General features: G+C 28.2%; 1 protein-coding gene across 1 annotated transcript in view; it reads right to left on the reverse strand.

Moving 5' to 3' along the window:
• Window positions 1-16,312, reverse strand: part of LOC145240384 (uncharacterized) — a 569,837-nt gene that overhangs the window by 407,228 nt on the left and 146,297 nt on the right. The window contains exons 12-16 of the mRNA XM_080103965.1: window positions 15,911-16,312; window positions 7,807-7,868; window positions 5,567-5,591; window positions 2,454-3,096; window positions 1,058-1,078 (exon numbers count right to left, since the gene is read on the reverse strand). The exon at window positions 15,911-16,312 is cut by the window's right edge and continues 153 nt beyond it. Of these exons, the coding sequence (XP_079960091.1) occupies window positions 1,058-1,078; window positions 2,454-3,096; window positions 5,567-5,591; window positions 7,807-7,868; window positions 15,911-16,312 (1,153 nt within the window). The remainder of the gene's footprint in view (window positions 1-1,057; window positions 1,079-2,453; window positions 3,097-5,566; window positions 5,592-7,806; window positions 7,869-15,910) is intronic.

Consider the following 16,312-nt stretch of genomic DNA (forward strand, 5'->3'; position numbering starts at 1 on the left):
CCAGAACTCCGGATTTCTATGTTTATGGGATGAATATACTTGTTTATCGTTGGAAAAAATTCTATCGATTCTAATTGTTCTTATTTCGATGAATAACGTTTATTATGAAAGGAGTTATGATCTTTTGAAGTTGAATATCAAAAACGACATTATTTTTGCACCAACCTAATACACACACACACACACACACACTCACACACACACACACACACACACACACACACACACACACACACATATATGTATAAATATATATTTGGAGAATTGAAATAATTAGATAGATTTTTTAAGCGGAGACCCATCGGAATAATGCAAAGCTCAACAAATTGATTTGTAGCTCATATAGATTTTTAAATGCTTAGGTATAAAGATTTTACCGATCATACAGCCCTAATTGATGTAACATCCATATTGAATAAACGATTTAATCTTTATGTTATTTAATTAATTAGAATGTTTATTGAGATGAGTTTTATTTATTCTTTTGTTTATTGTGGACTATTATACTCATCTTTTAGTTGGTGTTTCACGACGTTTCAGCCAACTATTCCTCTGGCCTTCATGAGGTGGTTAACCGTGACGGGATAGCAACTTTGAATCTGCTAATTGCGTTCTACGCAATTACTGCTTTACATCCTATCTCGTCACGGTTACCACCTAAGAACTAAGAAATAGATGAGGATAATAGTCCACAATAAATAAACAATTAAATCTATATGCATCAGTATATATTTTATATTGTCGTTCTGTTATTCTTTATCTTCTACACACACACACACACACACACACACACACACACACACACACACACACACACACACACACACACACACACACACATACCCACACATATACATGAATATCTCAAAAATACCTTAAAATTAAATTTTGTTTTATATCAGTTTATGCATATGCATTTAAAAGAGAAACTTTAGATTTTATTATTAAAAAATAAGGAAGCAAAATGTATTATAAATAACATTAAAATGAAATATTTTGCCGTGATTACATTTTTTATAAAATATAATAAGCAGCCAGTTAGGATTGATTTACTTACCAGGTTGCGTTGGTCTTGGAGCTAAAAAAAAAAGATAAAATAAAAAGTATTTAATAATGAATAACACCTAAAAGACAGTGACAAAACATCTTTAACAAAATATAATCATTTTTTTCTATGATTTAAGAAAATATAATTTTCAAAGCATAACTTATTGCATATGCGTAATATTAGAATATCACTATATAGCAATTTAAATGTTAAACATGCATCAAATAAAACATATAGTCTTAAATTATTGATAGAAAACTGGACAAATAACAAGATTATGATTTGAAAAATAAAGGAAATTCGCAGTCAGAGCAGAGAGAATCACAGTATTTCGATTCTTCAGACTATTGTTCTCATCTTTAGTGTTAATTGCACAACGTTTCAGTCGATATAACCTTCGATCTTCTTCGGGTGTACTTTATCAAACTTGGGAATTCTTTCTGTCAAACTCAGGCGTCTATTTGTAAAAATTGCGAATCTGCAGAGAATTGTGAATGGAACCCATGATATTATTAAGAGATACCTAATCACTACTGATGCAATTCTCTATCTGTATAAAAGCCAAGTACGTTCAAGGATGGAGTATTGCTTCCACATCTGGCCAGGAGCTGCTAAAAACACCCTATCCTGCCTTGACAAAGTACAAAATAGACCTCGTGGTTTAGTGAGGGATGCCCTTTTCTCTTCCCTGCAACCTCTCTCCCACAGAAGAGACGTTGCGAGCCTGTCTTTGTTTTATCGCTATTTCCATGGCAGGTGCTCGTCTGAGCTCCAATCCCTCGTCCGCCCCCCCTCGCCAATCTTTCATGAGAAACACCCGTCTGGCTGAAACTACTGTCAATAATTTTCCCTACTCTTTATCTGTGCCTAAATCCAAACGTAGATTCCATGAGCAAAGCTTCTTTCTTAGAACTGCACGCCGCCTGCCTGTTTCCCACCTGACTACAACTTGGACGTCTTCAAGTCCAACATAAATAAACTCCTAACAAACCGTCCCCTTAAGTAAGACACTATCAAACCCCCAATACTAATGATTACTACAATACTATCTCATTGATTACTGTACACGCAATAACCCTTATCCCTGAGTGAACCCCATGTAAAAAAATAAAAAATAAAAGGTCAAAAGTCACATCAACCGAAACGTTGCACAAATAACATTCAACATGAAAACAGTAGTCCAAAAAATCCAGATAATGAGAATCACATTATTTGAAGAATACAAAATACAAGAGAACTGTAGAATGCGTGTGAAATGAGTGCATTGGAAATGTGCTGACTTCACAGTTGAACAAGTACAACAGGAGAGACATTTACCAACAGATAAAAGATATCTATATATACATACATATATAGAGAGACGTGTGTGTGCGCGTATAGATGCTGCATGAGCAGCAGTGATCACATGAGCAGGAACAACAGACATTGACATCTCACCAAGAAGATTGGACAAATAGAAGAAGCAAGTCTGTTATTACCTTGGCAAAATTGCTCAAATACTTTGTGCTTCAGTGCTTCCAGCTCATCAAACTCTTGGACAGTAAAACTATTTTCAGAAGCCGGTGAAGATGCAATCTTGTGCAACTCACTCGTATCGGCCAGTCCGATACCAATGGTATAGATATGGATTCCGTGATCGCGAGCGGATTCTGCTTCCGGAATGGTTTGAAGAGCATTAATATTTGATACTCCATCGGTGATGAGCATGGCCAAGTTGGGTACATTTGCTCTGTCACCATTAATAGCAGAGAACATAATTTCCTTCATTGTGTTTAAGCCACCATATGTGTTGGTATTGCCTGTAATGTAAGGTATTTGACCAATTGCATCTAGCACTTCCTGTTTCCGGTGATATCTATTCAGATGAAACTTGATGTGTACATTAGTGCTATAGATCACCACAGCCACACGCACATTGCCTGAATCAATATCAGCATCAGATAGAAAATCCTGAACAAACGTGAGGACTTTCTTGAAGTTCTCTTTGCCCACGCTGGTTGATGAATCCAAAATAAATACAATGTCACTTGAAGCAGCGGCGCATTTTCCTAAACAATAATCATAAATCAATTAGTTTTAGGAAAAAACATATCAAACTCTATTTTAAATTTCTTATAATTTATTTAATGTTGATGTGATATTTTTTATCATTTAACGTTATTATAAATTAAGTTAATTTTTTGTTAATCAGTTAGTATTTATTTATCCGTTTATAATATTTATTTGTTTTAAAATCAATTAAAAAAAATATGTATTACTTTTTATTAAAATTCTTTTTAAAGTTTCATTCTATTTTGTAACGATTATAGTTAACTTTTGATTATATAATTTTATGTTTACGATTTAATATTTCATTTCTTTATAATATTTTCATTAACATTGTAAACGTTTAATGCGAGATTCTAAAATGGTATACCTTTTATTTAGTCTTTTATATGTATTATTTTTTTTCACAGAATGTTAACCATAATTACACTGAATGCATATTTATATGCATAATAATAACACATGCAATATGAAAAATAAAACACATGGATTTCTTGTTGAGCAAGTACAAACAATAAAAAAGTGATGGAAAACATTTTAAGATTAAATTAGAAATGTAATCAATTATACTGAAAATAAAAATATTTGAAAATGAACACAGAATTTAATTCATACAACATTGATGCTTATTTTATGCAGTAAAATGTCTGGCGTCTTATAACCTATGACCTTCAAAATTCGAATGTAATTTTGTAATTTTCGAAAAAAATCTAAAAAAAAAAAAACCCCAAAAGAAAAAAACATAGAAGTTATTCAACAATAATTCATACTTACTACGTTTATGTGTAATGTGTACGAATTTCCATTACTTGCTTAAAATGATTTTCTTTATAAAAGTAAAACTACTTGATTAATTTATGTGATTTTTAGAATACGAAAATTATGTTTTGTCACTGATTCGTACATAATACAGGTGCTTCTTTATATTTGATTTTAATACAGAAGGAATTCTACACAAGAACCGTAATTTTTAAGACGAATAAAAGTTGAAAAGCAAAACTATTTTCATTAATTTATTCCCGTAAAATGAAGAAAAACATGAATTTTAGAGTGCGCCTCTGTTATATCAAAATTATATTAGGAAAATATGATGAAAATAATAAATATGTAAAATTTAATATGTTTTGATATAATTTTTAAATAAAAATTTAAAAACAAAGAAAAAGTGAAACGATAGAAATATTATGATTTTGTAAAACATATAAAAAAGTCAGTATAGCTCATGATCAAACTAAGTTTAAAAAAACAAGAATGTTATAATTTGATTTAAAGTGTTGCTATTAAAACATAATAATACAAGGCGGAACGATAAAATTGTCATCCTAGAAAAGACGACGTGATTCCATTTCCATTTGATGAAAACCGGTTTTCTTTTTTTTGTTGTTGCAGACCATCTACTATTTGGCCAGTTGTGTACAAATCCCAAGAGCGATAGGAGCCGCCTATCATGTCTGAAAGTGACACGATGTTCAACGAGCGAGATCGGAGATGCACCACTGTACAACTCATGCTCTCTACCGATCAAAGTTACGACAACAGAACCATTGCCAGCACCTTCAAACTGCAAATCCGGAGGGTTCAACGCTTTTTTTTTTGTTATCATCTTTTTTGTTGTTATACTTTTTTTGTTATAACTTCCAATAAAATTCTCTCCGCATCCTTATCATCCACATTATAATTTCAACACTTACTGGGCAAGTCTTTAACTATGACATCATCATATTATCATACTATCAACAGTGAAATCATTGAACATGTGCCCTCTACTAATATAAAACACCAGACTTTTATATCATTTATTTAATTGGAATTCATTATTGAGATGAGTATTGTTTATTCATTTATTTATTGCGGACTATTATCCAAATCTTTCTTGGTTGCCCACCAATTATCACTTTTTCAAGCATCTCAACAACTTCCTGCACGAAAAATGCTTCAAAAGCCGAGATGATGCCGAATCGGCCTTCTATCAATTCATCACTTCCAGAACTCCGGATTTCTATGCTAATGGGATTAATATACTTGTTTATCGTTGGAAAAAATTCTATCGATTCTAATGATTCTTATTTCGATGAATAACGTTTATTATGAAAGGAGTTATGATCTTTTGAAGTTGAATATCCAAAACGACATTATTTTTGCACCAACCTAATACACACACACACACACACACACACACACACACACACACACACACACACACACACACACACACACACACACACACACACACACACACGCAGAGACGACCACACATACCCACACATATACATGAATATCTCAAAAATACCTTAAAATTAAATTTTGTTTTATATCAGTTTATGCATATGCATTTAAAAGAGAAACTTTAGATTTTATTATTAAAAAATAAGGAAGCAAAATGTTGTATTATAAATAACATTAAAATGAAATATTTTGCCGTGATTACATTTTTTATAAAATATAATAAGCAGCCAGTTAGGATTGATTTACTTACCAGGTTGCGTTGGTCTTGGAGCTAAAAAAAAAAGATAAAATAAAAAGTATTTAATAATGAATAACACTTAAAAGACAGTGACAAAACATCTTTAACAAAATATAATCATTTTTTTCTATGATTTAAGAAAATATAATTTTCAAAGCATAACTTATTGCATATGCGTAATATTAGAATATCACTATATAGCAATTTTTCATTACCATATTTTCGATAGTTATTATTTAAATTCTAATTTTATTTTAATGCAATATTAATAACATTAATAACATTCTCATCATTTATTTTGTAAAGTGAATTTTATGCTAGCACTTTGGTATTTATTTGATAGATTTTGTATTTACATACTAAAATAAAAATAAGTGGTTTACAAGTTTTATTTTCTTGAATAATCACATTGAAACAGAATGACACTTACCTTCAGTTATAGCTGCAAAATAGAACAAAAAATATAATATATACATATAATTGTCATTTCTTATATATTTTAATAATCACATCCTCATTCAAGTAATTGTATATATCACAATGCAAATCAGAAAAAATAATGAAGAATAAATATATATATTAACAACTTAAACGATAGTTTTGTAAAGTGATTCCGCATTTGCTTCAAGGCATTTTCTGATCTTTTGCCCAAACAATATTAGCAATTTTGTCAGTCCAAGTAAATACTAACAGTCTCTGGAGGTAAAATTGTTGAAATACGTAAGAATAAAAAGCATATAAAAAGCGTTCTGGATAGATTCAAATATTTCTAAATTTTACTTTAAAAACAAAATTCATAAATATAAAAAAGAAAGGACAATACGCCGCAGATTTGGTACCCAATAAGATTTCCAAACTGCTGCTTGCTTGGAACTTGTTTAAACTTGATCGATTGCCTCATTTTGACGAGAACAATAAATTTACAATAAGAGATAGAAGTTGGTAGAATAAAGTTCGAGGAAATCGCATATTAAATTTTCCTAAATGAAATAATATTTAAAAAATTGTGAAATAAAAACTGGTAATACCTATGAATCGTATCTTCTACCTAAAAAGTTGTATTGTTATGCACAAGCATTGGCTTCCATACTTAAAGCATTATAAGAAATGCAGAATAAAAGCGGTTGGATTCATCTCCATCAGTTATTGTCGGTTAAATAAACTTTAATAAACATATAATGCACACAATAATAAATTAACTTGCTTGCATTTTCAAATAATTATCAGTGTTTCTTATTACATAAAATAATATATATATATATATATATATATATATATATATATATATATATATACTTGTTTATTGTTATATAAACATGCTCACATCCCGCTGCTACAAATAGCCACTTGTTTCAATCAAACAACAGATATCATCAGGCAACGACTTGACTATTCAAAAGTTCAATTGGTTCATTGAACTTTTGAATAGTCAAGTCGCTGCCTGATGATATCTGTTGTTTGATTGAAACAAGTGGCTATTTGTAGCAGCGGGATGTGAGCATGTTTATATAACAATAAACAAGTATTATCAGCTCTTTTTATTGAGCACTATCTAACAACCTCCTTGAATTCATTAGTCCATTACTTTTGAATATAAAAAACCCGAGTATATATATATATATATATATATATATATATATATATATATATGTGTGTGTGTGTGTGTGTAAATTAAATTATAAAATACATATTTGACATGTTATTGATATTTATTTGATCTTATATATATTCACATAAAATTAATATACGAAAGTATAAATTTATGCGTAAACTTTAAGTATTTACTTCAAAAGTGCTCAATACGTAAGTAGAGCTAGTTAGTAAGTTATAAAATATATATGGCGATTAAGCTAACTGAATATTCCGCGTTTCATCCACTCTAGGACTTTTCAGGCTTATGCACATAAGCCTGAAGGGTCCTAGGGTGGATGAAACGCGGAATATTCAGTGTAGCTTAATCGCCATATATATTTTATAACTTACTATATATATATATATATATATATATATATATATATATATATATATATATATATATATATATATATATCTTTATATATCTTTATATATATATCTGTATGTATATAATATTTGATATATACAATATTCGATGCATTACTTTTATACTAAAACTACAATAGATTTTTAATTAAACTTTGATGACACACACACTCATATATATATATATATATATATATATATATATATATATATATATATATATATATATATATATATATATATATACATTAGTTATTTTGTTGGATATTTGAAATAGAAATAAATTAAATTTACCTTCAGGAGCAGCAGCTGGAAAAGAGATATTATAACATATATATATGTTTGGTTTTATTCACATATATAAATACATGCAAATATATGTCGGAAAATACAGAAATCTATTCCTAAAAATATGCATTTGTTACATGTATACATCACTAGATTATATGCAAATTATAAACAAATAATGCATTTAACGATTTCAAAATACACAATTCTAACTCTAATTTTACTTACATGGAATCATAGTTCGCATAAAACTACACACTGTGCAAAGAAACTTACAAAAGCTAATTTTAATTTTCAGTAATTCCTCTTAATTTATGAATGTGTTTATCTCTTTTACCGTTGTCTATTATAAAAGCCTGTGATGTTTGTTCGTCACAATGAATCATAGAGTGTGGAGCATGAAGATCCACCATATTGTAAATATATATATATATATATATATATATATATATATATATATATATATATATATATATATATATATATAATTTAAAGGAGATTAGAATAATAGTCTTAAGAGCTAAGTGTATTTTAATGTAATAGTGAAATTACTAGTTTAATTAAAATACAGGAAATGCTCGTTGTAATTTAGATATATAATAAGCTCGATAGTTAAATGTCCTAGAGCTAATTCAATATTAAGTAATGTGATTTATAATTTAAAAATTTAAAAAAAAATTTAAAAATTAAAAATCAAATTTTAATTAAATTAAAAATCAGTTTCATAAGAAGGAACAACAACAAAGTCAATTATCTGTACGATCGTTTCGGAAATCCGTGCTTTTTATTTGTGGTATACATGAAGTCACGTAGAACAATTATACATAGTTTTTTTGGTAAGCACGGTCTCCTCATCAGCAAATTTAGGAGGATTTCTATTGAATTTAACAGACACCAAAAATAAACCTAGCATTAAAAGTAAGGCAGATGAATCTTTTAGTTTTTCTTTTTTTGAAATCAGGAACTGTGTTTAAAGTAGTCATTTAGATGTTTGCTATAGCTTTTTATTTTATTGAATGATTAATAAAATAAAAAGCTATAGCAAACATCTAAATGACTACTTTAAACACAGTTCCTGATTTCAAAAAAAGAAAAACTAAAAGATTCATCTGCCTTACTTTTAATGCTAGGTTTATTTTTGGTGTCTGTTAAATTCAATAGAAATCCTCCTAAATTTGCTGATGAGGAGACCGTGCTTACCAAAAAAACTATGTATAATTGTTCTACGTGACTTCATGTATACCACAAATAAAAAGCACGGATTTCCGAAACGATCGTACAGATAATTGACTTTGTTGTTGTTCCTTCTTATGAAACTGATTTTTAATTTAATTAAAATTTGATTTTTAAATTAAAAATTTTTTTTTTTAATTTTTAAATTATAAATCACATTACTTAATATATATATATATATATATATATATATATATATATATATATATATATATATATATATATATATATAATAAATGACATAACTAATTAGAAGGAAACAGATTTTACAGCGTAGGATATATTGAATGTTGCTCCTGAAAATTTAAGTTGGAAATTCTTAAAAATATTGAAGTTATTTTAATAAGTATCACACATGCTAGTGCTTTAGATTTCTTGAACTAATTCTAAAGAAAACTAGTAACTTTGATTGCTTTATGTCTGAACACATCCACTTATATGATATAACATTGAGATATTTCTTACTACAATTAATACGAATGTTTTTACACGTGGATATGCCATAAGAGTAAAACGAAAAAGTATATATTTAAAAATAAAATATATTCATGAATAGATATATTTACTTAGCTTTTATCTGAGAAGATATTATGGCATTATACTAGTTCTGTACATATCTTCTTTTTATTCTTCATTTGTTTTCTTCTTATTTGTTTGCCTCGTAAAACTCAGAATGCATTATCTGAATATTTTAATAAATTTTTTTTTAACATAGTTTAATAAAGAACAAAGATATTAACAATTATGAACTACATACTCATGCTAGAATTTATATTTTAGGCTAACATTACTATCATAATGGCAAAGTTTTAGCTTAATTTATATGTAATTATACCAGAGAAAATGTACTCGTTTAGGGGAGAACAAAAATAATAGAAATGGTGAGGAATATCCCAAGTATTGTAAGAGAAAATAATATTGGGTTAATGAAGAATTCAAGAAAATAATTTGTTGACCAATTTTTAACAGTAATTCTGCAATATTGAAATGATCAACAACTGATTTTTTCATGCATCTGTGCTTATGAACATGCACCTCCAGATGAGTCCACTCTTGATATCCAGCAATTTATTTTTAGTCGTTAGAAATTGTATAATTACATCAATTCCAATAAAACTAGTTACAATATTTATAAGATAAAAGTGCTACTTTTTGGCATCATATTCATATGAAGTCACTCATATATTGTTGTTTTTAATGGAATAACTTCCCATTTAAAAAATATGTATTATTTCACATTTAAAATCAGTATATGCGATCATTAAAACACAGAGAGGATAAATAAAGTGATAAGATACCAATGGTAAAATGTGTAAAAAGTCAGAAAATAAAAACTGAAGTAACAAAATTATGAAATCATAGATGTAGGGAATGCACGTGCCTTTATAATTTACAAGGTTACCAAACTTTTAAAGTAACAAAATAGAAGAGTTAAAAAGTGCATGTAATATTTTTCTTTTAAAGCGTCTCTATATTTACTTCCGACTGTCCCCCTCTCTCTGTTCAACTCCCTGTCGATTGGTTCAATAGAAAAAAGAAAGTTGGCTGACTGCTGTTTGACCTAATATCAGTTTATCTTTGAAACAACTACTAGTAGAAATATAAAAAAAATATTTTTGACCAACCAATATACTTATTTGATTCATGTTCGTTCCAATGCAATTAAGATTACATTATTTTTATCATGACCAAAAACATAATCTACTGTCATTATGTAATTTATGACTTTATATAAGAGATGAAATCAAAGGAATAATTTAAAATCAATTCACTTGTGAGTTAATAACTTTCCTCTAGCTATGGGTATGATAGCCATTCATATTTGATGAATCAGTTAAAATAATTACTCTGGTTCAACAACCGAAAACAGTTGATATGACAGAAAACAGAAAAACTAAATTAATATCATAATAAAATTTTCATTTAGAAATAATAAAAATATTTGTAATCTGTAAGGAATAATACCTGCATTATTTTTTGACTAAAATTTATTATCAGATGAAAAAATTATTTCTATAAAAAATATAACTTGTTTTTTCTGAAGAACTTTTTTTTTTGTATGGAAGAAACCTGTTATAGTTTTATGCCGTTTATAGTTATTTCAGCTAATTGAAATATAGTTTAGCTTCAGTTTTTATTTTCTGCTTTCTAATGTAGGAAAAACAAATAGTACTTAATCAGTAAAACATTAGACCAAAGACTTTGTGAGCTGCTGTAAAAGAAATATAAAAAAAAAAGTGAACATGCACAAAAACATCGTTTACACAGGATCAAGGCAACTTTGAATAGATATTGGTTTTTATCAAGAGGACTGAGAGAATAGAGGAATGTTAATAGTACACATACACATACACACATACACTTACTGACACACACGAGTGTGTGTGTGTCTATGCATATGCCAGTGAAAATGTGTGAATATGTTTATGTGTGTATGTGTGTAATGAAAGTTGACAATTAGTGAAAGGGGACCAGGAGATTAATCACGGTGGTAGATTGAATAAAAAGATAAAGATGCTGGAAATAGAAAGCAAAGCATAACAAAAATTAACACTTGGAACAGGTTAAAGATGACTTCTTCGACAATAAAGGTAACAAGCATATTTGCAGCAACACTATTTCAATAATTAATGAAATAGCTTTATATCATCCTTAATATTCGTTCACTTTTTAAATTCAGTATTCTTTTATAAAACTCACAATCGAGTTGCGTTTTCTCCAATTATTTTTTACATTCGTATTTTTTTTTCCAATTTATGAATTTGAGTACAGTACTCTAGTCATTAATCTAGATGATCGCCTCTGAGAGCATACAAATTAAGAATCTATTTTAATAAAATTAACAATGTATAGAAAAACTGTGGTTAACAATGTGGTTTGCTGTTAGAACAGAATGCTATATAAGAATGGTGAAAAGCGCTGAAGAGTGACAGTTTGCATCTTTGTTTTTATTATATTTTAAGTTTTATCCTAAAATCATGAATTAAATCTTAACTAAAAACGGTATTCATTGAAATTTACTTCAGAGGTTTCTTGGCTTAATATAATAATAATTGTATAATAGTTATTTGCATGGATAACTTGATAAAACAAGGTAGAGATAGTGGGATTATCAGTGGTGTTTTGTGAGTCAGAATTGTAATAATGCGTTATAGTAACAACATTAGCTTAGCAAAACTCTCAAAACATTCGCATCCCCTTAAACTTAAAATTCACCCCATTTTTAAAAGAGAGGATGAATAAGATTGCTTATAAAATAATTGATAGCTTAATATAGAAGCACGCAGAATGAAAAAGATTGTTGTTGTTGCTTTGTAATGACTTGTTTTATATTTGAAAAGTAAAATAATATTGCAATTTTAAAACTGAATGTAGATTTGCAAACTTATTGCAAAACTTTTTAAACATTTATTGATCTATATTACAGAAGATAATACACTATTTAAAAACTATATTTTTCCTGTGTTTCAACTTCAAATTCAAAATAAAATCTGGCCAGTGAAATAAATTGTACAAGACATTTGTATATTTAGTGATACAAATGCAGCTGCTAACTTAAGCATGACAAACCAACGAAAATGTTCCAAAGCCGCATGCAAAACAGGCTTACATACTATTTCAAACTTAAGCATGAGATGACATAACCCTAACCCAGTGACAGATGTTCTTATTGAGTGCATCTAAACTTACATTGTGTGTGCCTTTTTATGAATTTTACGTTTGAACATGAGCTATGCCTTTGTTATAATTATTATTCTATTAAGCCAATATAATCAAGTTTGAATATTTCAGTTTCGTACTTTTTAAGTAGGTAATGCATTGACAGTTTCAAAGATATCAATTATTTTTTAACCTTTTCCAAGTGTGGATACAAATAGAAAATGTTTATTAGTTGATAGGAAATTGATGAGATGATAAGACACAAAGAAATCCTGATTTGGTAAATAGACAAAAACCAATCTCCGCAGCATTATTTCTTTGTTGTTGGATCTCGACCGGTTGTTTTTGGATATCAAAATAAAAACACAAGTGAAAGACAATAACAATATTTTTTAATTATTACTGCTTATTACTGCAACCAAAGGGGGTTGTCCGTCCTTTTTCGGGGATGAAATAGTCCAGGTCAATTTCTGCAACAGGATACAGATTCAACAGAGTTATTAACAAAAAATATCAAATCTCTTTGCTTTATTGGAAAAAAGAAATATCAACTGTTACAAAATGCTACTAATATTTAAAAATTAACAAAATAGACAGTACAAATTCAAACATTTTAAAGTAAACGTCATTCATATAAGCAAAAAGTATGATTATAAAACATTTATAAGTAAACAAAATAAAGCAGATACATAACATGAATAAAAATGAATTTAAAATTTAATGTTTTAATGACTAATACTCTAGAGAAAGAACAAGTATAGGTATAGGAGCTTATTCAGTAATTTATATAACACTGACACAATACAATATTCGGCTTACCCCTCTCCTTCTGCTATTCCTCTTTCTATTTCTCTCTCTCTCTCTCTCTCTCTCTGGTATATATATATATATATATATATATATATATATATATATATATATACATACATACATACAACACTGTATAGGTTTTACACCTCTCATTTCTCTCTCTCATATATATATATATATATATATATATATATATATATATATAAATCTGTGATATATATGTGATATATATATATATATAAATCTGTGATATATATGTGATATATATATATATATATATATATATATCTGTGATATATATATATATCTGTGATTATATATATATATATATATATATATATATATATATATACCTGTGATATGTATGTGATATATATATGTAATATATGATATATATATCACAGATATATATATAACGTATATGTAATATATATGTATATCACAGGTATATATATATAACGTATATATCATATATATATATATCACAGATATATATATAATATATATATAACATATATATCACAGATATATATATATATATATATAACATATATATCACAGATATATATATATAACGTATATATATCACAGATATATATATCACATATATATCACAGATATATATGATATATCTGTGATATATATGTATGTGATATATATGATATATATATATATATATATCTGTGATATATATTTATGTATAATATATATATATATATATATATATATATATATATATATATATATATATATATATATATATATATACAATCTTGAGGTATGTATATAGTGAAGAGAAGGTAATTTTGACACTTTTAATTCCAAAAATAGCAATTTTAAATTCTGTAAATTAGGTACAAACTAAATGCTGCGTTTTATAATGGTGTTTAGACTATTCTATGATAATTGTTTATTTGAGAGAATAGCAATATAATAATCTAAGAATAACCTTTCAAAAACAAAAAATGTATTAATTTTTTACTTGTGTACATGCTTTGCCTCAATGGAAATGCTATATAATTTTTAAAATAGAATTAAATTATTCAATTATAATAATTTACAGAGGCTATCGAATATATAGTTAAATATAATTTATTTATATCATCACGTTTACTGATAACATTCTAATTCTCAAAAATAATCAGTTCAGACTGTTTATACATTTTTCCAAATGTACTATAAATAATAATACAAGATGACCCCCCGCATGTGTACTTTCTGCATATATTCTTCATTAACTCATCAATAATCCTCATTTCTCAGAACCTGGTGCAGAACAAAACCAGATAAAAATAGTAAACCCATCAAAAAATATATGACAAGCTTGTTCAATAAAGAGCAGGGCATATTCATGTATCAGTTTAGATATGAAAAGGCACCCTTCAATACTAGGTGGACCACTTGGAGAACCTGAAGACTGTGGGGAACCTCACTACAGCCGGTGACTATAATAGAAGTTATTGAAATACCTCAAGAAGTGTACGGCTGAGTTGATCGATAGTGTGAAAGAATTAATTCAACATCATTTCAAATACAGTGTGCAAGAATAATTGTCAGACTCTAAACTCATTGCTCACTGTAATTTTGTTTTTTACAAATAGAGCAAATTCTCAAACTTCAGTCTGTCCAGGATTGGCTAAAAGAAAACGTTGGATGTTTAAAGCCTGTGGTTGAGTAGGCACTTCACAGGCCAGACCTTAGACCCTCTCCCCTCCATTTTTCCAGGATTAAATTAATGCATGGAAACACAGGGCCATTACAGAAGTGAAGGAAGCCATCGTGAAGACATTCGTAGCAATACTACAGTTGGTTTATAAGTATGTCATAGACAAATTCGTATACCGTCTCAATAAATGCATAGAGCTAAATGAAAGCCCTGTCGAACGTGTGTTCTAGAATAAAGAAAAAGCATCAAAAGATCCTCATGTTTTGCTGTTATGTTTTAAACAAAACAAACTGGTTATAACGACATTTTTATTTAATTATTGCAGGAAATTATGAAATAAAACCTATCAGAAATTGGGGTTCATTTTTATTTCGTGGGGATCACCCTGAATTTGGTGTTAAAACTCTTAATTATCTGTTTTTATATTATTTTACACATGTATTTATTTATCTAGAGCTATAATATTAGTAATTTTAAAATGTAACCTTTAGTATATATTTTTCATGAATGTCTGTGAACTTATAAAAAAAAAACGTTTATTTTTTTTCAGCCCGGATACACAAAATAATTAATTTTCGCTAAGTAATCTAGTTTTTAATGCATACACTTTCAATGCTCACTATTTTCTTTATAAAACATAAATTTTCCCACTTACAAAAGAAGTTAATTTAATAGGAAAGAAAATATAACTCACCTGAGCAAATGGCCTGGGCTACAGGTGTCAGTAGAGAAGACAATGTTCGGAAATCTTGAGTAGAAAAGCTGAGACCATCACTTGCAATTCTATTGAGTTCTTGTTCACCAGAAAAACCAATGCCCACTGCAATAATCTTGTAAAACTTGTCGCGTGCTCGTTTGGCTTGAAGAATTGCTTTATTTGAATTGATGTTTTCTCTCGAATCCGTTAATAACACAGCAACGTTTTGTACATCAGGACGGTCTCCTTTTTTGGGTAAGAACATTGTCCTTGGTATTTTAAGAGCTTCTGATGTGTCTGTGGCACCCTTTAGATATGAAATACGATTGATTGCATTTAAGATGTCAACCGTCTTTTGATATCTTTTTAAGTGAAAGTGTACTTTGACTTTTGCACTGC

The sequence above is a fragment of the Euprymna scolopes genome, chromosome 19 (genome assembly GCF_053919585.1).
Source record: "Euprymna scolopes isolate OS-2025 chromosome 19, ASM5391958v1, whole genome shotgun sequence".
In the NCBI taxonomy this organism is placed as follows: Eukaryota; Metazoa; Mollusca; class Cephalopoda; order Sepiida; family Sepiolidae; genus Euprymna; species Euprymna scolopes.